This window comes from Pungitius pungitius, chromosome 13 (genome assembly GCF_949316345.1).
Source record: "Pungitius pungitius chromosome 13, fPunPun2.1, whole genome shotgun sequence".
Lineage (NCBI taxonomy): Eukaryota > Metazoa > Chordata > Actinopteri > Perciformes > Gasterosteidae > Pungitius > Pungitius pungitius.
This window is the reverse complement of record NC_084912.1, coordinates 17,975,011-18,003,008: the sequence shown is the minus strand read 5'-3', so window position 1 is coordinate 18,003,008 and position 27,998 is coordinate 17,975,011. Positions and strand designations below refer to the sequence as shown.

Genomic DNA, 27,998 nt, shown 5'->3' with positions numbered 1-27,998 from the left:
TCCCCTGTTCTCTATACTGGGTCAATTGGTGGAGGAAAAATGATTGAACTCACTGCCTTCAATGTGTTGTATGGCCAATTCAATTCAATTCATTTTATTTTGTATAGCCCAACATCGCAAATTACAAATTTGCCTCAGAGGGCTTTACAGTCTGTACACATGCAACATCCTCTGTCCCGAAACCCAAATGCAGCACTGAGGTCCAGCAAGACAAGAAAAGAGACAAGTCCTTGGTCCGATGCAAGTAGAAGATCATTTGTAATTTTCACCAGTGCCGTTTCTGTGCTATGATGCACTCGAAATCCTGACTGAAAACCAATATGGCTGCGACCTTTGACCCTTCATTTCAGTGTGCCTCTTTTCTTCTTTCTTTAGTTGAATCAAATTTGTAAACAAAATCCTATCACACATGAGTATATTTTTTCATTTAATTTTTATTAAAAAATACAAATATGAATATGAATGCAATATCCATACAGCAACATAAAATACATATATAGTTGTCTGATGCCATGCAGATAAACCTCTTATATAATTTATTTAAAAAAGTTCTTGTCTCACAAAATTCTATTTAAATGCACTAGTTTACTTACAGTTAGATAATAAAAGCACTGTTTTCCCTTTTTGGAGTACAATAGCATGCAGTAAAGAAGGATCCTGTGGTATCATAATATCCAAAAATATAATGGAACAAGTATGATGTTGGAATTAGAACATGCTGTTACAATATATATATTTATATGCTGTGGGTTCAGACTGAATCTAAGGCCCATTCTTCAGTACAAGTGTAGGCCAATGGGTACACACTTCCAATGGGTACACACTTCCTTAGAGCAGCAAGAACTGAGGCAAACATTGAATTGCATGAACTGCAATGTTTAAACTTTGAGGTCATCCAGAAGGACCCTGACCTCAGTCAGTCAGGAGAAAAGCAGCAAGAACCACGGCTCATAAGTTCTGAGAACACCTGATAGGAGCATTTGCTGGATAGCGAGCGAGAGCTGATGTCTGTACACTAGAGGAAAGAAATGTACTTATAGTATTATTGAAATGTGTTTGTCCAGTGAGCAAACATTGTGTGGAGAACATTATGGCTTATGGGTCTATTGAGTGTCCCATAAGCCAATGAAAAGCTCCCATCCAAGAGTGTTTTAATTTAGCTCCAACAAAGCTGTCCTGTTGATTATCTAATATTGAGAAGCATGAACATTTGCATGTCTTTTTCCTGTGGTGACATCCATCAGGGACACAAAGTGGACCTTTAAGGCTTCTGTACACTTGGCCATTCATGAGAACATGAGTAATATTTTGTAGTCCTATTCTTTTTTTGACTGTTGCTATGACTCAGGAATCCCACATCTTGAATAGATGATAACAGAGTTTCGGAGAAGATATACCATTTCACTAAGCAAGCCACTCATTCCTATCAACTATTCATATGGGAGTTATGAAATGTTTCACATTTGTTAGATGGTTACAGATCATGTAACATCCTATAGAAGTGTAAGGAATATCTCCATAGAAGGCACAATGCAGGGAAATAAAGTCACAGTGTGGATCATGTTACATGTACAGTACATTCATTAACTTATTAACTGTCATTATGTAAAACCTTTAGGCCACAAAGGCTTTTAGGCTTGTACTGGGAGGTTGACTTGCCTAAAGACATTATCCTGTGATTGACAGATGTCTTAATACATCCATGGCCACAGACTCATTGGGTTTTTTAGTCCAAAAATGGCAGCAATGCCGCAGCAGCGCCATGTAGTGGTTGTTTGAAAAAAATCACCAGAATGTGTCCCATCTCTTCTGTAGTCTTTGTCTCCCCTGGAGCCCACCCCCCTATATTTTACTTGAGGATTGCTTGATTATGCATGATGGTTATTCTCCCAGAACGGATGCGTATGCCACTCTTCGTCTGTTCTTCCTTAATGTTTATTGCAGCCAAGGGATGTCCAGTTTGCTGTGGTGGCCCAAGGCTATCATGGAGTTCCTGTTGCTGCAAGCAGGTTCGAATGGTTCCACGTCAGGCCTGTAAAGGAGAGGAGACGGTTCTTATTGTATTTACAGTGTTTCTGGTGGACGCTGGCTTTATATCACAGCAGCTCGGCCTGGGATTGTAACAAACATATATTGTCCCTTATTAAATGTGTCTCAGCAGGAGGCTGCAGTTCTTTCTAATGAATCCTCGGGGCAATCCTCCCACTGCTCAAGGCATACCTTGACTCTCAACCCCCCTCATATTCTGCTGGGGCCATGCCAAGCCCAGTCAGGATAGAGCCAGTGGCTGAAGGGCAAACACCTCCCAACAGATTCCTACGCTGCTCAAGCTCCCAAATTTAGAGAACCACCATCTGACACTCTTTTTCACTGCATTACCATCATTCCTTCTTTTTTTTCAAGAACTTTTCAGGGGTGTCACCCTGGCTCCATTTCAATCTAAAATGTTTAGACAGACATCCTACCCAAAACAAGGGTCAAGTTAAATCTATGATAGGAAAAGATTTAAGAATTCTCAGTGTTCCATATCTTGAGAGGAAAATCACAACGATTCTACTTTTATTATCTTTTAACGTGCTCAGCAACAATCACAATTAATCGCATGATTTTCTTAATTTTTCTTAATTGAAAAAGTAGTGTATTGGATACTTTCATTTGTGCAAACCCTTAAAAGAAATAAGATGCTCTTTAGTAGTAGTAGTAGTATTTAGCAGTATTTCCTTTAGACAGTAGCAGTTAACAGATTTACTGTAAATGTCAAATTAATCACTAATTTAATCAAATCAAATATAAACAATTTGCCGGGGCATTATTGTTTTATCTAGTTTGTTAGAGAAAAACTCTCCCTCCCAATAATAACGTTATAAGAGGCAACATTTATCAATCTGAAAAGGTACCAGCCTACACATGTTTCTGCTGTTCAGAGAACATATATATATATATATATATATATACGGTATATAGTGTCATGCTTCAACTCTTGTATTATTAGTAGTACTAGTATCATGGTCCATTTACAGCTTAGAATGCGTAGCTGAACGTGTATTTCTCACATGTAGAGTTGTGGGCAGGACCTCTTCAGGGAGGCAGAAGTCAGTCGCAGCCTGCTTTGGTTCTTCACCTTAGTTTTCCTCACCAGGTCTTTGACTCTTCCCCATGTGTAGTTTTCACTCGGCTTAACACACAGACACAAAACAAGGACAATTATAACAAATTGAGGGTCATTTAAAGCTGAACCATTTTGTGTAGTTTATTTTTTTTTTGTCTCAAGCAGCCAATGTGAGGTAGTGATGGATGCACCGTGTTTTCATTCTCCCGTCTTCTTACACTGGTAAAGCCTCGAGATAAGGACACCTTTTTCATTCCATTTTCAACTCATGCGGTCTGGTTTGCCTCATGTGTCTTTAAATGGAAACTTTATTTCTTAAATAATACCAAGAAAATGCTAAATGTGAGTTGTGCAGTGAGCCTGGGATGAAGATGTGACTCACCCTGCGCTGTTCGGTGCTGTAGCCGAGGAAGGGCACTTCCCCCTCAGTGTAACTCCTTCGGTACAAGCTTGTCCTCCACAGCGGGACGGGTGTCAAACCCGCACTGCTCATGTCTGAAATATTGTTGTCACAAACAGGTGATTACTTTAGGACTGTCGGTGTTTTAGTTCCGTTTAGTTCTACACTGATACCTCTCAGTCATTAAATGTAGCCAAGTTTACTGTATGTAATGGATCACTATTCTGTCTCCAACCCTTTGAAACAGGAGACGCAAGTGGATACAGATTCATTGTAATACAAGGTGTAACTGAGCTGTCTACTTAGATTAGGGTTGCCTTGTTTGGGAGCGCTCTAAGACACGCCGAAGGTAACCAGTGGTTTTAGTTCCCCGAGAGCAGATGGTTTCCTCCCCACTGACGTAATTCCAGCTCAATAAGTGAATAACACAGAAGGCAGTTCCCTTAGTGAAGTCCTGTACGGAGTGCATGTCAGCATGATCATTTGATGATTGCTCCACAGGGTTTAAATCCAAGTCAGTCCGATCTTTACTCAAATATATTTTAATAATGGAATATCTTGATGTGGTGTTCATTTATACAATCCTGATTGCAGCATCGGCTATGAGATGCACATGAGGATTGAAGATTTCCAGCAATATGTTTGTGAACGTGTGACCCATCGGCCGACAGAGACAGGCACGCCAGCGTAGGGAAAGAGGGACAAGTTCTTGTAATTGGGAGAGAATCGGGTCATTTTTTAAATGAAATATTTTTCAGAAAAAAAGTCTTCTTTTGTGGCCCGGTACCAACATGCGGGACCGGTCCATGGCCTGCGGGTTGGGGACGACTGATGTACAGCACTTTGCTCTCGGCATTGCCTTTTCCTTTTCCTGTTTGTCAGTGAATGCCACATCCCAAAAATGTAACAGCAATGTAAGCCTTCCTCCTCCTCCATGGATAACCCTCTGAAATGGTTCATATGCAACCTTCAAAAAAGGCTCTACAAGGAACCAAGAAGTCTTATCCGTTGGGGACAAAATTAGGCCTCTATGCTTCTACTTAACAAAAGTATACAACATTTAGCCTTGTAACCAGTAAGAGCTATAACCCCACTTACTGTACCTAATCTGCCCCCCCCCCCCTCCTCTCTGTCCTGATTTCTTAACCTCTTCTCCAGATCCAGTTTCCTGACTTTGAGAGGAAGAACTAAGGCATTCCAGAGTCCACAGGACATCATATGTTCCTGCCATGAGCAGGATGCCGGGAATTCCGCCCCTTGTCCCACTTGAGTCATAATTGAATTTTCCCCATAGGACCACCCAGCTGTCAGCCACCGTGACCTGCAACGAAAACAATAATGATAGCACGAAACCTAAGCCCTACTGGAGCCTTTCAATAGCATACCTAGAGTAATTGATCCAATGGAGTAACACGTCAGAAAACTCTGAAGTAAAAACATTAATATGCAGTCGTGTGCGTGTGTTTGTTTAGGGTAGATTCAGGGACATGTGTCTGAGAAACAGTGTGTGCACCAAAGAATGAAGCCTAATGCATTCACTGAATTGGATTACGTTGCATCTAGAGAAGTTACAACTTGTCCTGCCAATCTTGCAATCTTCCCTGCAATTCCTGCTGCTGCTGGTTTCCATCAATTCTATCAGATATGATAACCTTGATATTGGCAACCTATGATTGTGTTAAAAAAAATACATTTTGTCATGAACCTTTTTGTACAAATATTCCACCTTCTTTACGATCTGATTGTTTCACCGTTAGTGTGGCTTGCCTTGTCCGAGGGCTTTTGTTGCATGTCACCCCCCTCTCTCATCGTGTTCCCAGCAAGCCTCAAAAGGAGGGCATCCCTGACCAAACTGTGGAATTACAACGTCTAGTTTGGCCATGAGGCCCAAAAAGATTATATTTCCACAGCCACATTTAAACTCTTTTTGTGCCACTGAGCCACTTTCATGAGAACGAGCAGGGTGTCACCTGCGACAGCGTATCCAGTTCTCTTCATCCACAGCTACCCAGTCAGCCACCACACTCTTCATCTGTCCAATACATAACTAACTAAACTGGGTTGAAAGAACTCATCTCATCTTAGCTTCTTGACATGTATCTACTAGACGAACCCATACTAAATATTCATGGTTTGACTTTGTATGGAAACTCACACCTAGGACTGTTTTAGAGCCCAACGCTTGTAAAGATGTATGAAAGCAACGCATGGACAAAAGTGATGAAACATATAATCATCACACACATCCAGAGAGGTCCTTTTACCGATTGAACAAAAGCTGGAAACCGCCATTTGATATTCCTCTTCATTTGAATATTTATCTTTATATTTTCCAGCATTTAGTAAAGTAAAAGACGCCATAACATTACCTCCTCTGGCTGGTAAGAGTGAAGGCCGGGAGACCTCATGGATGGTGGACAGGTCAGAGAGGGTTCCACTGAGGGACGAGAAATCACTTCTGGACTGTCTCTTCGGAATGTCCTGGAAAGTCAGGCAGGCTGCTCCACAGCTGCAGTGATGCTGGAAAAAGTCCTGTTCAGAAAGGTACACACAAATGTTTCTATTATGTGTTTGTACATTTTTTATTCAATAACCTCTAACTACATTGTAACATTTGTCACAAATATTGAGTGACTCCGAGTGCGAAAAGTGGTCCAAATAAATCGTTTCGGACATTATGAGCAAATACAGAATCCCTTTGTGTTCATTTCTAAAGCCTCGCATTAAGACACACATCACTTTATTTAAGACGCTGCGCTACTTGCAAGTCGCTGTGTTGTGCCAGATCCTCAATAAAATAAGAAAAAAACATTTACAGCAAACCCATGTTCATGAAGATACTCATTTAACGTTACATGGACTTTGCATGCCGCTAAATACCCACTGAGAGCTGCTTGTGCCGTTCTGAAAAAGGATCCTACCACAGACCAGCGGAAGAACCGACCACCAACCACTGCAACCGACCACTGCAACCTACCACCGACCACTGTAACCTACCACCGACCACTGCAACCGACCACTGCAACTTACCACCGACCACTGTAACTTACCACTGCAACCTACCACCAACCACTGCAACTGACCACTGCAACCTACCACCGACCACTGCAACCGACCACTGACCACTGCAACCGACCACTGCAGCTTACCACTGCAACCTACCACCGACCACTGTAACTTACCACTGACCACTGCAGCGTACCACTGCAACCTATCACCGACCACTGAAACCTGCCACAGAACACTGCAACTTACCACCGACCACTGCAACCGACCACTGTAACTTGCCACTGACCACTGCAACCGACCACTGCAGCTTACCACCGCAACCTACCACCGACCACTGTAACTCACCACCGTCCACTGCAACGACCACTGCAACCTGCCACCGATTTGTGGATTTTCAATTCTTGATTTAATCCTATTTAATCCTGTTCATTTTAAAGTTTCAGTCTGAACCTAATTGAAACCAATGTCCACAGTGTTTTATAAAGTGACTGAGGTAAGTAGGCCATGAATTGTTTGAATGAATAGTGACATCAGTCACAAACAACAGTGAACATGCCTAAAGCTATACTACCAATCTGACACGTACACGGAAATCTGTGGCCGTGTACTCTTGCTCTTGGAGGATGTTTAACACACATTTGTAGCAGATTGTTACACTTATTGCACTCATTGTGGCACCACCTTGTTGGGATTGGGCAGTAAGCAGGCGTCTGCTAGAAGCTTACACCTATACACCATTCACAGCTGCTGATACTTTACTGGTATTTTGTTTTTTCTAATGGACCAATCATTTGCTTAAAGTTAAATAGTGTGTTACTGTTTTACTGTTATTTACACTTAGGTTTAGAAAAACATACGCTCTTCCATGACTTGTGTTCCAAATGGAGAACAATACCTCTCCAAATAACTGAGTCATCCCAGAGCATCTGGCTAATTGAGGTTTCCATCCTTCCATGTCATGTGACTCGGAGAGATCCAGTATGACATCACCTCGCGGTAAAATAGTATGCAATACTGAATACTTTTTAATCATGTAGATGTACAGTATGTACAAATAAACATCACCTGCCTAACTTCATCATGCAATCCCTGGTCTGAAGTAAACGTTCTGCTGTTGTTGAAGAAGTACAAATCCACCTGCATATGCACGTTTCACTCCTGCCATCAAGCCAAATAACCTCTCTCAGCTTTCTTACACAACAACCTTTATTGCACAACTCATTATTTAAATTTTTGTTGAACCTCGGTTTAGAAAAGGGCCTGCAGTATGTTTACAGTGAAGCATCTGAATGCACATTTGGGGAACAAAAAAAGCACAACAAAATATTTTTTTTGTATTAATGTCAGCCGAAGATAACAAAAACATGGATTCATGGATTTTGCATTGTGTCTAAATTTAGTGGATCATAAAATATTGGTTGTGGAAGTAATTTTCCAAATGGCACCAGACACTTTTATGGATCTCATTTTTCGAGCCACAACAAAAGACAGAATGTGGCGTGCAACAGATTGTGTTGTATTTAGCCAAGCTGAATAGCCTTTGATCTCGCCTGCTGACGCCTCTCAACCCCTGCCTCTCCTCACTCGATAGAAACCACTGCAAATCTGACTGCATTGTACCATTCGTGAATAAGCAGACAACCCCAACACAGTTCGGCTCATAACATACAATAACAAATACAGACACAGTGAGCAGGAAGTCCATGCAATCACTTGGAGCCTTGAAAGAAACCTCCGATCAAAAACGCATCAAACACACAGGAACTCACAGTGTCAGGCACAGCCGCCGACAAAAGATCCCATTTACACGTCTCACAAGAACCCATAACAATCGTTATTGGCATGCACAACAACAGTTCAGAGTAAAACAACCCGTCCTTTAGTTTTACACATGACACCATGTTTGGTACAGAGCCCCCCGAACTCTCAACTCATTAACTGAACCTAATCATTATAATGTAAGTACTTTGTGTGGATGACGTCTGTTTGTCACTGGGACGGTTTTGGGTCATGTCCTGTTTTATTTTGTAGTTTCCTGCTGCCTCTTGTGTTGCTGGATGGACTCCACTTCCTGCTGCCCTGGTGTGTTTTCCCCTGTGTGGTGGTGATTGTCTGCCGTGTCCCTGATTGTTTCCTGCACCTCCCCAGTGCATTTAAAGCAGGTGTGTCCCTTGTCTCTGGTGGGTTCATTGAGTTGTCTAGTCAGTGTTGGTGACTTGTGTCATTAGTATGCGTGGCAGTTGGTCCTAAATAAAGTATTTTTGTCTGTGATTGGGTCCTATTTCTGCCGTCACCTGACAGAAAGTAAAGTTAACCCAGGGACACGAGATGCAGGACACTACAAAAGAAAATGGGACATGAACCCAAATTCCACTAATCTCAGTCGTACATTCATTAATAAAGGATTCATTACATTAATTTGTAAACCAGACACTAACCTTCTAACAAACATCTGTGTAAGGGTTCACCTCCACAAAGGCTAAATTCAAAATTTACAATTATACAAGCAAAGGATCTTTTTTTAGACCTTCCTTGTTTATCTAAAACACCTGTCTTATGAATAACACACACACACACACACACACCTCTTTGGTCTTTGCCATCCTGCCGTCCTTCTGAAGGCTGCAGATCTGCCGCTCCAGCTGAAGGTTGTTTTCCTGCAGCTGGCCAATCCTCGCGATGAGTTGGCAGATGTGATCCAGGTAATCCAGGCCTGAGCCCAGAGGGTGGCAGCTCGCCTGCTGTGCCTGGACAAACAGGAGTAAGATAGCAGCAGGTTGTTGTATTATGCTTTTGGGATGGAGGCTTGAGCCACCCTTTTTCAACCATGGAATTTACCCAGAAGTATTTGGCCCACAGGTGGCGGGTCTATGAAGCAGCTTAGCCAATTACTAATTAAATATATAAATGTGTGACATACAAGTTAGCCAATGAGTATCCTCAAATAGATGGTCCGACCATGAGCTCGCACATCCTTGTCAGGGCTCGTCTCTACAGGCGTCATTTTAACACCATGATGTGGCGAGCAACATCACCATCAACGCTCTTACTAGAACCAACCCTGTCTCAGTTAAATCTAGACCCCAACAGCTATTTGAGAGGTAATTGATCACAAAGGATAAAAGAACAAAATGTCAAATGAGTATGAATGTTCTTTTGGCTCTTCCATTCTGGCTTGAAATTCATCTGGAACACCTCAGACGTGCTCAGATGTCCATGAGGGAAAAGAAGGTGTTGTTGACTCGATTTAATATGTGCAAACTCATCAGAGAAGAATTCTGATAAGTGGAAACTAATTAAACCTTCCTGTTACCAATACCACAGTAAAATGATTTTATGTTTGGGTGTCTGCTCGCCCAAGAGCTACAGCTTCTAGGCAAAATTTAAAAAAAAACAATCAAAGGCTTTATATAATATTCATTCAATGGTTTTCTTTTTTTGTTGACCGCTCAGAGCCTTTTGTTTAGCTAGGAGGCCTTTAGTGTTTTTTGGTGGCTAATTAAGATAAGGAAGAGCATTCCCTCCCGGAGATGACCCTCACTTCCTCTGGGGTAGCTGATGATGAGGGGGAGGGAGGGTCTGTAACCAGAATCCCTTCGCGCTGAGATGGGCTCGCTATCAGGGCTCCAGCTGATCTTATCCACGGTCCCACAGAGACCACTGAGTGATCTGAAGCTGGGGAAAGGGACTGAGAATTTGGAATGCCCACTTTTTTGTGCGCTGCTTCATTTCAAAAAGCAAACAGACATGCACACACCCTGCTCCACTTCCTCAGAGTTTCCCCGTTAAAGGGCCAGTAAAGTGTTGCTCATGGACCTGACCGAGGTCACTAGAACGGGAAAAGCTAAGGTGAACATGCATTTAAAGGCTGCAGCTAAGGGACATATGAAGCCTACACACCAAGATAAATGGTGTGTTTAGCTGTACAGGCTTTTGCTGTCCTGAAGTCATTGGTGAGCTCATTCCACCATTTAGGAGCCAGGACCACAGTCGGGATGTTGTTGAGGGTGTAGCTCTCTGGGAGGGAGCAACAACAGGTTGATGCAGAGCGGAGTGAGAAGCGACATAAGGTCATCCACGTTCTGGATGCAGACTGGACCTCATCTGTTGGTCACATGGTACCCAGATACCAAGGTATAGAAAACACTAAACACAAACTACAGCTTTTATATTTGGTCATTAAACTTGACTTGGCACTTGGCACAAATTCTCGGGTTCACTCAAATCAACATGATTCATCCTCTGAGGACCTTGCTTGGCAACTGGATGTCACAAGAAATCACGCAAAATCTTTTCAGATTTCAAGTGACCAGTTTGTGTACCGTGAAGGCCGAGCACAAAACAATAACAATTAGTTATGGGCTTATGTGTGTGTGACATGTGTGTGTTTGTTCTAAACAAGGTTGCCCTAAATGCTGAAAGAGCATCTGTTCCATTGGAACAGGAGAGTATTTCTTCAATGAAAGAAGAGAAAAAACTACACTGGAAGAATGGAAACAATTTTTTTCTCTTTTCTTAGAAGTTGATTGAAAGGTAGTTCTAAGTATTCACAACGATGCCTTTTATGACCTTAAATGTGTTAAGATTTTGTTGTGTTGACCAGGTGACAGACAGCCGGAGTTAACAGTGGCTACAGACAGATTGTGGGTGTGGCCCAAACTCTTAATGTTCTTTGCAGAGTCATTTCAGACATTTAGAGAGCCATAGAACATTTGATTTGGATGTTGACCTTCTCTCTGTGTAGCTGAAGAGACTCTCTGTTCATGTGGGGTGAAAGTGAGTTTTTTATTTAGTATGGCGGATGGTATCGGACTGGCCCTCCAACATTTAGAGGAGATTATTTTAGACAATAACATCCCAGCACACTGTGTACACGGAGGCCTGCCCTCATTCTCGCGTTCACTTGCTATCCGCCCCCTCAAGGCTTTCCTAAACATGACAGTGTTGGAAAGGAATGAAGCTCCAGATGTGTGGAGCATCCAGATAGGGAGGGAGGTACGAGCCTCTCTGCTGTACACAGACACTGAGGACGGAGTGAGCCCGACTTGTCCGTCTGTCCTCTGTTAGCTTTGGCACCTGACTTTCATTTGGTTTTGTCCTTTGTTTATTTATGTGGTTTCTTTAATGTCGGACTCAACTAATGGCAATCCTGTTTTTTGCCAAATCTTCTCTTTTTGAATGTCACAGCTTTTGCTGTGCTTGATGTGTACATTTACTGTACTTGTACTTTGTTCCTGTAGTTAGGGGACTAGATAGTTTCACTGTAAGAATGTGGAGCTGTTTCAGGGTTGCACTGCTGGATTATTAACATTAAGTACATTCCTGTATATTCACGTATATTATATATATAAATTACTAAAGAGCAGAGTACTGAAAAGAAACGTGTGATGGTGTGACTCACACACACACACACACACACAAATACACTTCCTACTGTGTAATCCGTTATCACAGAGTAAAACAGGTCTAATCTATGCTTTTATTCAACATGTTGACCAGAGAGACACCTGTTTCATACTGCTCTGTCTTCAGTCTCTCATCCACCACCTCTATGTTTACACATGCACCGAATGAGGAGGACAGAGGTCAGGAGGGCAGGGGACAGGAGGACGGCAGAGGGACGATGACTTAGAAAGGTTGTTTGTTGTATTGACATGTTAGATTTGTTTTAGCGAGATATTCATGTATGTAACTGCTTTTGTAAACAGTTATTTTCAACATTCATTTATATCTAAATTTTAAATAACTTCTAATACTTTTCTCAATTGATTTGTTTTTAAAGCCTCGTATTTATGAAAAATGATTCAGTCGTGATGAAAAGCAGAGTTGCTCCTAGTAATTTTTAAAAAATGCAAAAAGTGATAGGCAGGTCCTTACGATCATTGTTACCGGAAGGTGTAGGAAATACAACAGCTATATACTTAAAGAATGTCAAACTTGGGAACATCGTTTTGATAGATGAATATTCATATAATTACATGTTGCTAAAATTAAAATCTGACTCAGAGAAAGTGTCCATTTCGAGGAATGAAGTATCCAACATTGATGTACGGTGGACCAAAAAGCCCCATTCAGCAGGGGAAGGAATCACACGATTGGCTGAGGTGATAAGTGAGGGTGCATGGGGGCCGCATGGGGGCCGCACTACCCCACTGCCTGTCAGCAATGCACCTCAACAGAGTGACATGCTGAGGCACTGCCACACACCGAGGCCCCAGTGGCCTATCAAAGGGCCTTTATCTGGATAAATATGTCAGTCCGTTGAAAAATGTTAAACATGTTTGATGCATCCAGGTACTCCTCTAAGATCTGTGCTCCCAGTGCATAACAGGGTGGGGGGGGGGGGGGGGGGGGTGAGGGAAGAGCAGGTGGCCCAGATGAGAAGGTGCTGCATGACATGCAGGTCAAAGAAACAGCTGAGCACTCGGTCTCACTGGAAGCAGGTGGACACAAGCTTGTCTCCTTTGGGATTCCCATTGTTTCAGCTTTGAGGAGGAGACAGGGAGGATGTGTTGGACAACCACATCAAGTAGAACAGACATCAAGTCCGTCGCACTGATAATGTCTCTCTTCACACTTCTCTTGATTAAACATTTGGCTGCAGTGGTATTCATTCTTATAATACTTACTTGCAGAAAGATTTATCAGTGAAATACACTCCAATTAGGCGTATTTTTCACACTGTTGCAGTTTTTCAGTCGAGCAGATTTAGTGAGAAGAGGAATTTTGCTAAAAAGTCACAAGTTATGATAAAATAGTATTATATTGAACTAACCGTTTTAAGTTAATGCCATAAAGTAATGAAATTATACAATAATAATATATGTATATGGGCATAATATGAAGTATATGATATTTTAATAGTACAATACACAACATAATTGTGACCTGTGTATTGAGTGTACTTATTACCATTGAAATGTATGTGGCTCTGATGCTTACAGAGCCTACATTAAACTGCAAATGAACAATAATAAGGAAAAGTCTTAAAAATCACATTCCCTTTTGGAAAAGAATATAGTGTGTTAGCTACTTTAAACTATGGTGTGATTTTCATCTCCCCTACAAGCTTAAAACAGCAGAAGGAATTCTTAGGCCGAGCTGACAGAGAAGTGTTGAGCAACATCAAACAGCCCACTATGACTGTGCAGCTTCCACAGCTGTCAGGTGCTCGCTCGTGGAGCCGCTTTGTTCTTTCATCCTGAATGTGAAGTTATTTCTGACCTCTACGTGAAGGAAACATGCCCCTGAAGTTCCTCGCATACAGTTGAGCTCTTGTCAGGTCAAAGCACGGGACTCCTTCAATGCTTTGAAGTGGGGGATGATTACATCACAGGAAAGAGAGGAAGCTCTTATTCTCACAGGAGAGGTCTCGTCTGAGGTGAAACGACTACCCAACCACCTGACTTTCATTTCATTCAAGGCCGTGGATGGCTTCTGCAAATATTGCATTTCATTTGAAATGTCATTTTGGATGATATTAAAAGATTACTCTGGTGAAAGCGATACGCAGATTGGTGTCCCAGTTTGAACGTCCCCGGATGGACTGATCTGCTTACCTCACTCAGCCTGCAGCATTGGTCCATGTACTCCTCCAGGCTGTCGCTGGTGTCACTCCTCCTCCTGGGAGGCTCCGGCCCAAAGCCGCTGGCCGCCGTGTCGATGCTGTCCCCCTTAAAGCAGGTCCTTTCAGTTACAGCACAGGTTTCCTCAAGCTGTCCTGGCATCTCCTCATCTCTTTCAGGGCGGATTCCTGTCCCCCCGCTCTGGTCTCCGTCCACCTCCTCACCTGCGGCTGAACTGAGCTCGTCTGAGTGTATAAAAACATTATCCAGAGTATCCACTGGTGGACTCACTGAGTCCAGTGCCTGTTTAATCTCAGAGAGCTGTGTGAATGGGACTAGTTCATCAGGGAGAGTGCCAGGGTCAGAGTTGAGGTTGCAGGAGGACTCTCGACTGTGGACGATGAAGCTCTGCTCAGAGCTCGTCAGGGTGGACGGAGAGTTGGTGCCGCTGGGCAGCTCCACTCCAGAGTCCTCCGACTCAAACTTGTACAGCCTCGTCAGTTGAGAGTCTGAGAAAATGACCGACATGTGCTCTGAGCCAGACTCAGGCTTGTGTACTTCAGAAGCTTTGGTGGGGTCACCGATGTCCTGCTCCGAAACCGACACAGTTGAGATGGTGGAGGCCGAGTCGTCGGCCATCGGGAGCATCTTGTGGAAGTTGCTGAAGAGCTTCATTTTGGTCAGAACAACCTCTCTGTCCAGAACCGCGTCTCTGTCTCCTTTCCCTGTTCAACAGAAAAGACAAAATGTGATCATTCTAGAAGCCTCATCTCAAAGGGTCCCTCACAGGACATTTCAACACTGTTCCAAAACTGCAACAAAAGCAAAAGGGTTAAAGACACAGCCAGGATCAAGGTCTGGTTAGGTTTAGGCACAAAGCAATGAGCATGGTTTCGGCTCAAACAAAGACTTGATTAGGGTTAGTGAGCTTCCATTTTTCCAGGTTTCTAAGGAGGCTGGAAGGAAAGAAGAATTAACTGACAGTATACAACATGAGTGTTTTGGTCCTACGTGAATTAAAGGACAGACGCAGCAGAGTTTCTTGGGAAAGCAGCGTTCCCCAAGTGCAAACCTGGGCCGTTTGTTTTCACAGTGTGAAATGTCACTGACATGCCTCCAAAGGAAACAAAAGAGCTTGAAATACTAGAGGTTAGGCGTAGCTTCAGGCTGCCTGAGTGCCAAAAAGCCAAATGATGTAATACAAGGCTCGTGTACAACTAGAATTCATTTTACTAGAAGACATTTTCGAACAACAAAATGAAAGAGCGCAGCAGCACAGGTGTTTGAACCATCAGGACTGGGTCCAGTCTTTTTATCAACAGATCATTTGCACCATCAAAACAGTTAGGAAGGTGTTTCCGTGTGTCGCTGTATCCTACAAGCTCTCGTTGAGACAAAGCCGTCTCATGTGTCCTCTCCTCTTTCTCACTGTGGGAAATGTGATTTGTCTCTGTGTCAATCCGATCTACATGTGGACCTGCCTTCTAACCTTTACATTTCAAGAAAACAAGTATAACTTTGTTCCCTGGAGAAATGCAGGGGCTGGGATTAAGCTCAGGTGTTGTTATGGTTCTTAGGTCAAATGCCTGAAATAAGACGGCAGCTAAGCTTCATCAAACCTCAACAATAACGGAGGCGGGGCGACGTCCTGCAGCTTGAACTGGAGATCTCGCCGAGCCAAATATGAGATTAAAAGTTCTTTGAAGTTGTAAATCCGACGCCTTTATCCTCTTTGAGGGGAACTCAGAGCATGTTGTGAGAATTTGAATGAAAGTGGAAGTCTTCAGTGTTTTGAAAATAGGCTAAGCAAAAGCAAAATGAGAACTTTATCATGTGTGTGTCACGGGGTTGTGATGGGAATGTTGTGATTCTAAAGGGTGGAGGCCTCAGATGGATGAAGAATGATTCCAAAGTAATAGATAGAAACAGGATGTCAGCTGATTGGGACTCATTGGCTTTTCTAACTTCGATTGTTAACACTTTCGTTGTCAGTACCAAAATGAAAAATATCTTTTGATGAAATTACAAATGATTAAAACAATTGATGATTAAAAGAATCTCAGGTCTATATGCAGAAGAATTTGATCAGAAAACTCAACCAAAGAGCAACACACCCACATTTCTTTGGCCCTGTTTTCCTGGAAAAGGAAATGTTTTTGTAATTCTCATGTTGAAAAGGAGCAGCTCTGCCAAAAGAATGCTGATCTGCACTCAAACGATCTCGTTAATTCGAACCAGACGTCAGTCATAAGGATAATTGTTAAATGTGCAAGTGTTGGGAAAATGTACAGACTCATCACCCAAATCGATTAGATTATACTTCTTTAAATGTGGCTTCGTGGAATGCATCATCAACTTTTTCAGAATAGGTAGTAAAAATATGTACTGTGTGCACGTATGTGCATGTACTCTATATGTGTATATACACCTGAGTGTAGATGACCATATAGAACCAGGAGTTTGAATATGTGTGTGTAAATCTGTGCATAGGTGGATCAGTATGTATCTATTATTCATAATAAGACATTTAATCAACATGGATCACCCAGAAGTTTCTTTGCTTTGTGGAACCAAAACTCTGGTTTTCTATAATCTTATCCTGAAAATGATCGGGCTGACTCAGGAAGTCAGGTGACAGGTTAAACAGGCTTTTTTCCAGAACTCCTCTGGTTGACATTCTACCTGGTGTTCTTATATAATTCATATTTAAGGTGCACAAAAAGTCCACCAAGGGTGCGAGGGAGTGGTTCCAAGCCGCAGATTGTTGTGGTGGTTGACACGCCTGTTACTATGGGGCGCCGTTTGTAAAATGTTGGACGTTCTAAAATCCTACGCAGTTTTGGTACATTTAGCATTATCATATGAAAGCATTTAGCAGACACTTTTTTCCAAAGCGACTTACATTGCATTATAACTCAGCATTACATTTTGCCTGGGGAGCCATTAGGTGTTAGGTGTCTTGCTCAGGGACACTTCTATGCGGCACATAGGGCAGCCGGGACTCGGACCAAATACTTCTCTTAAACAGGCAATATTTACGTCAGTCCAATGAAGCTACGGGCTCTAGTAATATTCCATATAGTTAATATAGGAAAATACACTCACCGGCCACTTTATTAGGTACACCTGTTCAACTGCTTGTTAACACTTAATTTCTAAGCAGCCAATCACATGGCGGCAACTCAGTGCATTTAGGCATGTAGACATTGTCAAGACAATCTCCTGCAGTTCAAACCGAGCATCAGTATGGGGAAGAAAGGTGATTTGAGTGACTTTGAACGTGGCATGATTGTTGGTGCCAGAAGGGCTGGTCTGAGTATTTCAGAAACTGCTAATCTACTGGGATTTTCACGCACAACCATCTCTAGGGTTTACAGAGAATGGTCCGAAAAAGAAAAAACATCCAGTGAGCGGCAGTTCTGTGGGCGGAAATGCCTTGTTGATGCCAGAGGTCAGAGGAGAATGGCCAGACTGGTTCGAGCTGATAGAAGGGCAACAGTGACTCAAATAACCACCCGTTACAACCAAGGTGGGCATAAGAGCATCTCTGAACGCACGGTACGTCGAACTTTGAGGCAGATGGGCTACAGCAGCAGAAGACCACACCGGGTGCCACTCCTTTCAGCTAAGAACAGGAAACTGAGGCTACAATTTGCACAAGCTCATCGAAATTGGACAATAGAAGATTTGAAAAACGTTGCCTGGTCTGATGAGTCTCGATTTCTGCTGCGACATTCGGATGGTAGGGTCAGAATTTGGCGTCTACAACATGAAAGCATGGATCCATCCTGCCTTGTATCAACGGTTCAGGCTGGTGGTGGTGGTGTCATGGTGTGGGGAATATTTTCTTGGCACTCTTTGGGCCCCTTGGTGCCAATTGAGCATCGTTGCAACGCCACAGCCTACCTGAGTATTGTTGCTGACCATGTCCATCCCTTTATGACCACAATGTACCCAACTTCTGATGGCTACTTTCAGCAGGATAAAGCGCCATGTCATAAAGCTGGAATCATCTCAGACTGGTTTCTTGAACATGACAATGAGTTCGCTGTACTCAAATGGCCTCCACAATCACCAGATCTCAATCCAATAGAGCATCTTTGGGATGTGGTGGAACGGGAGATTCGCATCATGGATGTGCAGCCGACAAATCTGCGGCAACTGTGTGATGCCATCATGTCAATATGGACCAAACTCCCTGAGGAATGCTTCCAGCACCTTGTTGAATCTATGCCACGAAGAATTGAGGCAGTTCTGAAGGCAAAAGGGTGTCCAACCCGTTACTAGCAGGGGGTACCTAATAAAGTGGCCGGTGAGTGTATAACCTAGTAGGATCAGATGAACAGACACGTTTGTGTGTTGAAAAGCAGTTTGTCATTTCCAAGTTTGTATGGCAGTATGTATGGCTTGGAATATATTGCTTAAGAAACCTAAAATACCAAAATAACAGCAAGTCCGGCAGGTGCAGCTGATTTAATAAAAGAGCCACATGTTTGAGTAGAAATACTCTCCAAACCGTATGATTAAAATGAACTAAAGCCGTTGTTTCTCAAGGTCTTACTGTACTGTCGAAGTGGAGACTCCCCCTAAACATCTTGACAGGACTGTAAACTGAGGGGAGATAGACGGACATATGCTGTCTCCAGCAGCAGCTTCTGATTCTCTCATAATTGGCTGCATGTACATGACATGACAGTATACAGACAGTTGAGTAATCAGTGAGTATATGTATATATATATATATATATATTTTTTTTTTTTAAACAGGATAAGAAGAGTTGGTAATGAGAGTCTCTCATTTAGCTTCATACAGTACCAGTCCATCAAAAGCCAGATAACATTTGCATTTATCAGTTTATGTACTTCATACTTCAATTATTTATAAGTCAAATGAGACCAAGACGGCCAGCTTCGCCAGACAAAAACATTGCAACTAGACAAATCTATAAAAACGGTATTATAAATACCAAAACTAGGTAGCAGCAACATTGTGGTTTGGACACGGAATGATGCCGACAGTAAAGTAAATGAAACAGGGATAAAGGTTTTCCAGTCAAAGTAATTTACTGTCCGTCCTATTTGTTTTATTATTCTATCGAACTGAATTGATTACGTGGTGCCAGTCCCACATGGAGCTACCAAATGAATGACGCAAGCAAAGGCTTCGGCTTGGCTGCTGAATGCACAGTCCTGTATCATCATCATTACCCAACATGTCAATGTCATGGGTTGGAATGTCAGGGACACACTTACTCTGCACTTCCTGCTTCCTGCATGACACTGGTGACTGGTCAAGTGTGAACATGAATGACGGGAATGGCTGGCTGTACAAGCTGCAGCTCCTAAAAAGTCATGAAATGGTGTCATCTTTCTCAATCAACACAAGGACACCGTCTATTTTCAGCTGCTGCACACTCATTTATTTATTTTCACCAGCATTTATTTTCAAGAAATGTGGAAATTCCAGAAACATTAGACCCTCTAGAATTTCTTAAATTACTGCTGAATTACAACAGGTGGTTTGTTTGGCAATCAAACAAAAAGAATTTTATTTAACTTTAACTTGCCACCTCATGCTTTTTTTTCCAAATTTCTTAGTGCCTGTCTGTTGCAAGCAGATAATAAGAAGGGGAGCTGGTTGCCTTTAATTATACACTGAAGTCCTGCAGCCAACTCAACTGTGTAATCTGACTTCTTTCTATTGTACTATTTCCTGAAATCCTCTGTAAGCAGCCCCCATCAGCCTGACAGGTGTCGGCCCCCAGAACCAGCTGTCCTCACCTCTCCCAAACAACACAAACACATATTCTATCCTGTAATTGCCTTCACAGGCTGACTCAGCTTATTTCCCGTCTCTGTGCCTCGACTAAAAACCACAACATATGATTATAGGCAACCGCCTTTCCCCACCCATCTTAAATCCTCTTTTCTGTCTAAAAACGTCCTTGAGACATTTCCCATCATATCCATCTTACCTAAGTGAGAGGTCCTTACAAAGCCAGCGTTTTCGGGTGCAAAAGAGGTTAAGTGGTTGCTCTACCCACCCTAATGGACCCCAGGAGGACAAAGTGCTAAGCTGCCTGTTAAACACAGCCTACATCCAGGTGCTAAAAAACCACAGAGCTCTACAGAAGACCCCTAATCTCTGCTTGGGGCTAGACCCTAAATCCTAATTTGCTACCATTAGCATAATACATCTCAACCAGAATGTCAGTTGATGCAGTGCATTGTGGGTAGGTTGTGTCAAGAAAGAGGAACGTGTTGAATGAATAAGACGATATCTCTCGTACTGCAGCATCCGTGTTCATACGTTTTATACAGCTACACGTGAGCAGGCACTGTTGGGGGCCCATGGTAGTCCGTAATAATCATGGTTATTGTTAAAGGAAGCAACATTAGTAGACATTGTATTTGTTTCACCTGGAAATGATATGAGGCCTTTTTTGTACGCTCGGTGATGAAAAAAAAGGAGTCTCGCCCTCTTGCAAAAGTTGTTGAATGGTAAATAATTTATCTTTTATAGTCTTCCATCCACTCAAAGCGCTTTAATACTACATGTCATCATTCACTGATGATTGCAACACCAGCAGGTCGCACCAGGCGAGGTACCCATCGTAGCCTTTCATACACTCCAGCAACGGCTAGCTTTGTGTGTGGAAGTTGTTGGTTTTTTATTTATTTATTTACTTTTTTGCATCACCACTGCTGCTTTTCATCGCCTATTCTTATTTGTCCCGTATTTTCCTCCACAACTTTGTTCGCCCCTTGATCGGCGAGAGATCTCCCCCCATGAATTGGAGGCCATCCTCGCGTCCTTATAGTGCACCAATGACGGGTTGTATCAAAGATCATATTGGATATGGATTTCTTCTGACAAAATCTGATTCATTCTCATGTAAAAATTATGTTTTAATAATGGCGGAATTTAGCTATGAAACCGGAAATGTGAGACTCCTGAAAGGATGCAGTTAGCAGACCAATCACAGCCTTGTGGGCTGCGGGAGCTCGTGTAGCTTTTGACGCAAGTTTAGAAAAATGGGTCAACACACGCAAGCACACAAGAGGGGTGAAAGGCAGCAAGGGGCTCTGTGTCTTCTCTGAAAACTCAGAAGTATAAACTAGGCTTTAGTTTCAATAATGTTTTAGAAATGTTTTTCTCCAGCCAAATTCTATGGGTAACCAAAAGAAAATTTGGGCTTGAGTTTACATTGTTAACCATAGCTAGTTACAGTGTGCGCCCCCCCCCCCCTCCCTTGCTGAAATTATCCCCCGCAATGAAAAAGTGTAGAAAAAAAAAGGTTTGAATATTTTTTTTCCACGCACGCCGATTCCGCTACAACACGTGTGCACATACGTCCGTGTATAATCGTTTAATTAATTTCTTTTAATACTAACAATAAATAAGTAAGAAAACACATACATGCAATAATAGCTGCACGAACATTAAACAGAAACTGTTGATCAAGTATTGGAACTATTTATCTTAAAGAAGAGGGTTTGTGACCTGGTTTACTTTTCACGTATCAAAAAGCTTTTAGTTCAAAATACTGTTACCCCATGAACTATATTTAGGAGATATATGCTCCACCTTGAGAAGAAAGCCTTTGCTGCCAGGTTGCCTTATAATGCAGGAGATGGATTTTAGGAGGCAACACCTCCAGACTTGTGGAAGCCCTGGAGCTAAAGGGCTCGCTCAGTTGGCCTTTGAGCGGCTGAGCACAGGAGGTCACGAACAGGCTGTGACAAGAATGTTGTTTTTATAGTCCAGAAGGGTCATGGGTATGTCCGGCCCCTGTGACCACTCAGGGTGGTCAATGGCCAAAATTGGAGAAAATAGTTTTGGGTGGAAGATCCAACAATTGATTAGATTGGGAGGATTGGCATGAGTGTTTTTTCAATTTTAAAAATTTAAATCTCGTCAATAGGTGTGCGTCAATGCTGATTCATTTTGGGCTTGTACCAAACTTCAAAGTGTTGGGTTTGGTGGTTTCCTATTTAATTCAGTGTTTCTCAGCCTCTGGTGTCCTGTTTTTATTTCACTTCCTTCCTTTGTATGTTTTCCCGCCTGCCACACCCTTGATTTATCCTCCTGGGTCAATTCCCCTGCACCTCCCAAGAGTCTTTAAACCCTGTATCTCACTGTCATATCATCTTTGTCCAACCTAACCTTACCTCGTCACTTGATTGGCTCCCCAGTGGGTTTCCCCCATGAATACTTCAACCTGTTTATATTATATTTTTCTTTGCAGCTTGCCCGCTTGTCGTACATTTGTTTAAAGACCTTTTTTGAGTGTGTAAATTCTGCTGGATGGGTTTGGGCCTTGTTTTGACTTAACATCAGTAAATGTTCATTTATTTATCCTCTGCTCGAGGACAGATGATTCACATAACTTATCACTCCACAATGTCCAAATAAAATTGCCATTGCTCATTAGAGAATGTAACAAATGAAGTGTATTATACGATTATTATTATTGGTTATTTATAACATTCTTTGTGAGAATGAAGATTTTATAGAACTTCACTATGTTCAGACCATTAGCAATATCGCCAATTGATATTATGAACCTCTGCTGCACACATCGTGCACCTCCACCCTGGTTTTGTGCGGCTCCATTGTTTAAGGTAGTTGAAATATTTCCTTCCGATGTGTAAAATATACTGGGAGCAGAGTGAAACAACAAGTAACCATGAAACAAATCCGGTAAAATCATGTGCATGGAATGTAGGTTTCTAGCTAGCAAGCCAAGGTAGTGGCCATGTTGGGGTTGGTACTGTACATTGAGTGAGACAAGTAGTTCAGTAACTACATATTTTGTGTGAAACTTTAACTTTCTTGATTTATAAAATACATTTTTCTTTGAAAATGTCTCTATACGTTTTTTGTGTCTGCCGGTTAATGAAGCACTGGACACTTGAGTGACGTGGTATCAGTTGTTGAATTTGAGTGTGGTTGCTTTGAGGGCAGCACGTGGTTTGGTGGCCCTGGCCTTTCTGTGTGGAGTCTGCGAGTTCTTCCCGTGTCTGTGTGGGTCCATCCTGTGCTCATGAGGTGAATTGGTGCCCTTGGGTGGGTGAACGTGAGAGCGAATGGTTGTTTGTCTGTACGCCGGCCCCCTGCGACCCTCTATGGATAAGAGGCATAGAAGATGACTGACTGACATTTACTTCATTAACTATGTCTACAACTGGCGTGTGTTTGTGTGTCCCTTTTAGTATTATCTTAACACTGGTGATTCAACTAAAACGTTCAGAAGCAGTATCATTTTCTGGTGCCCTTTCAGGAGCTTCGACATGTGTGATAAGGTAGGACATACCGATGCACCCCCACCAGCTTTCACCATCCTCTGGGCCCATGGGAAAGTGTTCCTGTGGACCCGTCTCTCAACACTCGGCCCAGCTGTGATGTCTGCTCTGTTTCCACCTCTCTTGACCATAGCGTCATCAACCTTCAGGATGATACCCAGACTCCCTCTTTATCAAAGCTAACGGCTCCCCCCCAACTCAGAGACCATTAAGATAAAGCAAGAATGTGCAGGAGCATTGTAACTCAAGTCAAATCTCTTTTGACTAATTTCCTCCGACAGTTTTGTGTTTGACTTCCCATCCTTTCAAAATACAAGACATATGGGGTTTAAATAGCCAATATCCTCACACTTTCCTCACCAAGACATTCAGCATGGCCCGTAAACACCCAGCTACGGAGACATGTACTCACTGCTAGCTCTTCGATGATTTCATTTGCTCATTGGGAAAAAGAACCCAAGGACTTATGGGTAAAAGCTAATATGATCTTCAATATGAGAGTGAATGACCTCTGGTGACGTTCTCACTCCCAGGTCAGTGAGAATGGAAAATAGCCTGTACTTGCATAACGCTCTTCTAGTCTTCTAAGCACACGGTGTTTTAACAATATCAGCCAGTGATCCAAACCGCAACCTTCGACCCCCTCTCTCTTCAGAACGAGGCACCACAATGGACTAAATGTACTTAATTACAGATCTGATAAGGACAAAGTACGCATGGCCTGAGCGGAAACCTTGTCCCAGTTTTCCACTCGAATGGACTTGGTGAATATTTTGTTGGTAGCTACACAAAAGAATAATCCCAATTAAATGTTAAAACATGCACCTTCACTAAAATACCAATGTTTGGACCCTCCCTTCAAAATGTGGTGGAGGTCAAAGTATACGCACCAAAGACTATAAATTAGGACCTTTGAGCAAATCTCTCAAACTGCTATTTCCATCAACCAACTGTACTTCTACTCACCAAAGCACCAGAAACAAATATCTGACAACTTCTATGTCCCTCTATGATCCTTTCCATTACAGAACTACACTGCCTCAGGGTTGCATGTCTCCTTAAACACGGGGCACCAGATTCCAGGGATACTGTTCTGTTACAGTTTAGAGATCATACAGTGTCAGCTCCCCGCTCCACGTCTCCAGCTCCTAAACAGCCACACTGTCCACAATGGGAGGGTTATCTCATACAATGGCCCTCTTCTTCCTACTCTGAGTAACATGGCAAACAATGTCCCTGCTGTCATCATCGCAGCAGCAACAAGGAACCGATATCTCCCCTTTAATAACTCAACTTTTTGATGTTGCAGCTGGGCAGATGTGGCTGTCCATGAGCTGACAGTGACATCCGAATGAGGCTCATGGAATGCAGGGCAACCCGACACCAATATTAGAAGTGGAAACGGCATAATGAGCATGATGAAGAATGAAGACAGCTCTCTGCAGCCGGACTACTTTCCTGTTCACAGCTGATCATCGTATCTTACATGTTGGTACAATCTCACTGACAATCCCACACAGAATGAACAGTGTGCACTCATGGTTTTCCTTTTAGCCAGTGGTGTGAGGTGTCTGCGACGGGTCCCAGAGCACGCTTGATACTTTGGAAGCATCCATCAGCCACACCACCAGCCTATAAGAAGTGTACCTTCTCACAGTAACATCACCATGGCATCTCTGTATGAGATAAACATCCCCGATAAAACAAGAAGTTATTCATTTAATGACATGTTCTTATATAATATCATATTCTTTCATTAATGGAGAAAGAGCAAACCTTTCTTGTGCCACTGCAAAGCCCCGTGCTGCACCTGCATTGTCTACCACCAATGTTCATTTCAGTCCCAATGCTCTCACCAACCTGATAACTATATATACTTTACAGTTATGACGCTACGTAACTTGCTATTAGCTTTACATACAAGGCTTCTTTTAGTGGAGCAGTAACATACACAACACGTTGATTATCTCTGTTTACATATGGAGTCATACCGCAACTACCTCAAAGAGTTAAAGTTATCTTCTGATGGAGGAGGAGGTGCACAGGCGTTGTTACTGAAGTAACCACACTAGACACAGTCATTAAAACCCCCGTTTTCATTAAAATCCAGTCTGTAAATGAAATTAAACATTTTACGATGAGGTACCAGATGAAGACTTGAGTATTAAAAGTGTTTATTGACCTTAAAAAAGAAGAGTGAATTAACTGGGAATCCAATTATACTTTGATTAAAGACAGATTCATTTGATGGAGCTGCTAGTCTCACTTAACCAAACTTCTCCTTCTCCTGTTCGAATGTCATCACAGATGCTCCTCAGGATGCTCAGCATCCCTCTGCTCACATAGAGACAATAAAAGACACGATTACAAGGTGACCGTACCTTTCCTCCAAGGAGCCAGGAGGGAGAAGGACTTCTGCCAGCTGATGACAAGCCCAGCCTTCTTCCTCTTCACACTCATCCTCCCGTAACAATCCCTGAGGTTGAGGGCAATGCAAATGAAGAAAAAAGAAACAGCCCCCGCTTACAGATCACATCCTGTTTCTCCACAGGCTGCCGAGGAGTTCCGTGGATGGGGAGTTGAGCGGGATCATGATCCCGAGTCTCCTCGCCTGGACGACATGAACGATCGTGAGTACTGGACGTGCAGAGCTCGGAGAAGTCCCGGTGGGCGGGGCTTAGCCCCAGGCTACGCGAGGAAGGGGAGGAGTTACAGGGTGAGAGGTACATCCCAGCTTACATTCGATTGGTTGTCTATTCCATTGTTACTGATAGCTATTTAAAAACACACGTTTCTAAAGGAGACTTGGGATTGAGTTATTTGTTTTTTAGAAATCAATTTTGTGTGCCGTTTTTCCGAAACATTTAACACAGCTGGAAGTGGAAGTAGCTCTTTGGCTTCTCCAAAATCTCGACTTACTTTCCTGGAGCTTTGGACCACACAGAAGGGTCTTCAGGGGATGGAGTTTGTTTTAGGACAATAGTTGTGTTGCAATGGCAGTGTACTTCATGGAGCACAACACAAGGGTCTCCAAAGTGGAGAAGAAACAGATGCTAACCCTTTACAGCTAATGCATTAAGCTGCACTGATAAATAATGTTTAGAAGCTAAAACCTATTCAAAACAGTTTCAAAGTTGTGCAACATTGAGCCAAAAAATGTCAAATAACCAAAAAAGAATGTACACAAAGTTTACATCTAATCCTGATTAGGAAAATGTACGTGAACAGTATTCACTTAACAGTAAAAATGACTATCTGTAGTCATAATAAGTAAGTCATCTGTACATTTCCATGTACAAGCACTGATTCAAATAACTGTTGTAAAACATGTATTCTTTTGCTCACTATAACAACGATGACAATGGTCTATAATAAAGCGTTTTGATATCATTTAAACACAGCTTTTAAAGGGAACAATTTTCCTTTCAGGACCAATGCTTTTTTTTTTTTATTCTGAGCAACAGCCAAATATCAACTGTACACTAGGACTGGGAAAGTGGACATTGACATCGTGCTTTCTGCCAAATCCCTTGTAGAAAAACAAGATGGCCTGAGCATTTATCAGACAGCTTTTCATTCTGTCTTTAGGTGTAGGAACCATTGACCTGACCGTATCACTGAGTTTTTGGAGATTCTTGAGTCATTCGATTAACTCCCACAAGTCAGGAAATGGCACGGTAATGATATTGTTGCTTCATGTTAGAAGGCAAACCTGAAAAACTGCATCAAACTTTGTGTCTTAACATCTGTCTTTAACCAGTGAACTGTATTGTATTTCTACAAGTGATGTTATTTCAATATCAAATTTCTTCCAAATATTGTTTTTTTCCTGCATATCCCCCTGCCTGGCATTTTTTTGGAAACTTTATTACCTTGTTTTTCCTTCCCCAGCTAAAAAAACGGTCAGGGTAACCCCCCCCATGCGACACTCTACTCTTCCTATGAAGCTGAGTGATACCCGTTGGTCTCCGTCTCTGACGGCCTCGTTGTGTCCTTCCTCACTTTAGAACAGATATACATACACGTCATGTACATTTGTCGAAAACCGGGATAATCCAATGAATAAATATTTAATCTACTGTAGGAACCGAGGGATTAGCTTCTTCTGGATCAATGTATATTGGCTATACAGAAAAAAGAAAGTAGTAGAATTGAGATGCAATGTAGTTAAGAGATCGAATCTGGAATCCCTAACTTTACCTAAAGTCACCACCAGAGCGGTGGCTGGTACAGCTGGTGACTGTAGTTTGCTATTAAATTGTAAAGAAAACACTCCATAAACATTGTTTGTTATGCAGACGATAGTCAATTCTATCAAAATTCCAGAAAGTCTTGACATTAAACCTGGATGACGAGCAACTTCCTGATGTTAAAGTGTTATTTTGTCTGGTGATATACTGTAATTTCTTAGGAGGGCATTGCTCTGGCATCCAGCACCACCGTAAAGTTATCTTGGGATGTGGCCTTCAACGACTGCCTATTTTCACCCCGTAATACAGTACATCAGGCAGTGCAGCACTTAAGATAGTTAATGAGGTTGCAATGTGAAAAATAAGAAATAATGAAAAATGTCTTGCCCAGCAATGTGGGGGTCAGGTCATTTGAGACG

At 42.4% G+C, this 27,998-nt stretch overlaps 1 protein-coding gene across 1 annotated transcript; it reads right to left on the bottom strand.

The window, feature by feature from the left end:
* Positions 1-2: 2 nt before the first annotated feature.
* si:ch211-250c4.3 (uncharacterized protein LOC100535981 homolog) lies at positions 3-26,032 on the bottom strand. Its single transcript, XM_037465361.2, has 7 exons — positions 25,771-26,032; positions 14,078-14,808; positions 9,104-9,265; positions 5,879-6,041; positions 3,492-3,604; positions 3,054-3,175; positions 3-2,032 (listed from the first exon to the last, which is right to left on the bottom strand). Exons 1-7 carry the CDS (start codon positions 25,847-25,849, stop codon positions 1,936-1,938), a joined length of 1,467 nt encoding a protein of 488 aa, XP_037321258.1. The 5' UTR covers positions 25,850-26,032; the 3' UTR covers positions 3-1,935.
* Positions 26,033-27,998: the final 1,966 nt, after the last annotated feature.

Bases quoted from the DNA above. Each gene is read 5' to 3' on its own strand.
- si:ch211-250c4.3 (XM_037465361.2), bottom strand. From the start codon at position 25,849: ATGAGTGTGAAGAGGAAGAAGGCTGGGCTTGTCATCAGCTGGCAGAAG. The intron at 6,042-9,103 runs GTGTGTGTGTGT...CTTTCTGAACAG, and splicing joins GGATGGCAAAGACCAAAGAG to GACTTTTTCCAGCATCACTG. The intron at 2,033-3,053 runs GTGAGAAATACA...TCTCCTTTACAG, and splicing joins TCCTGCCCACAACTCTACAT to GCCTGACGTGGAACCATTCG.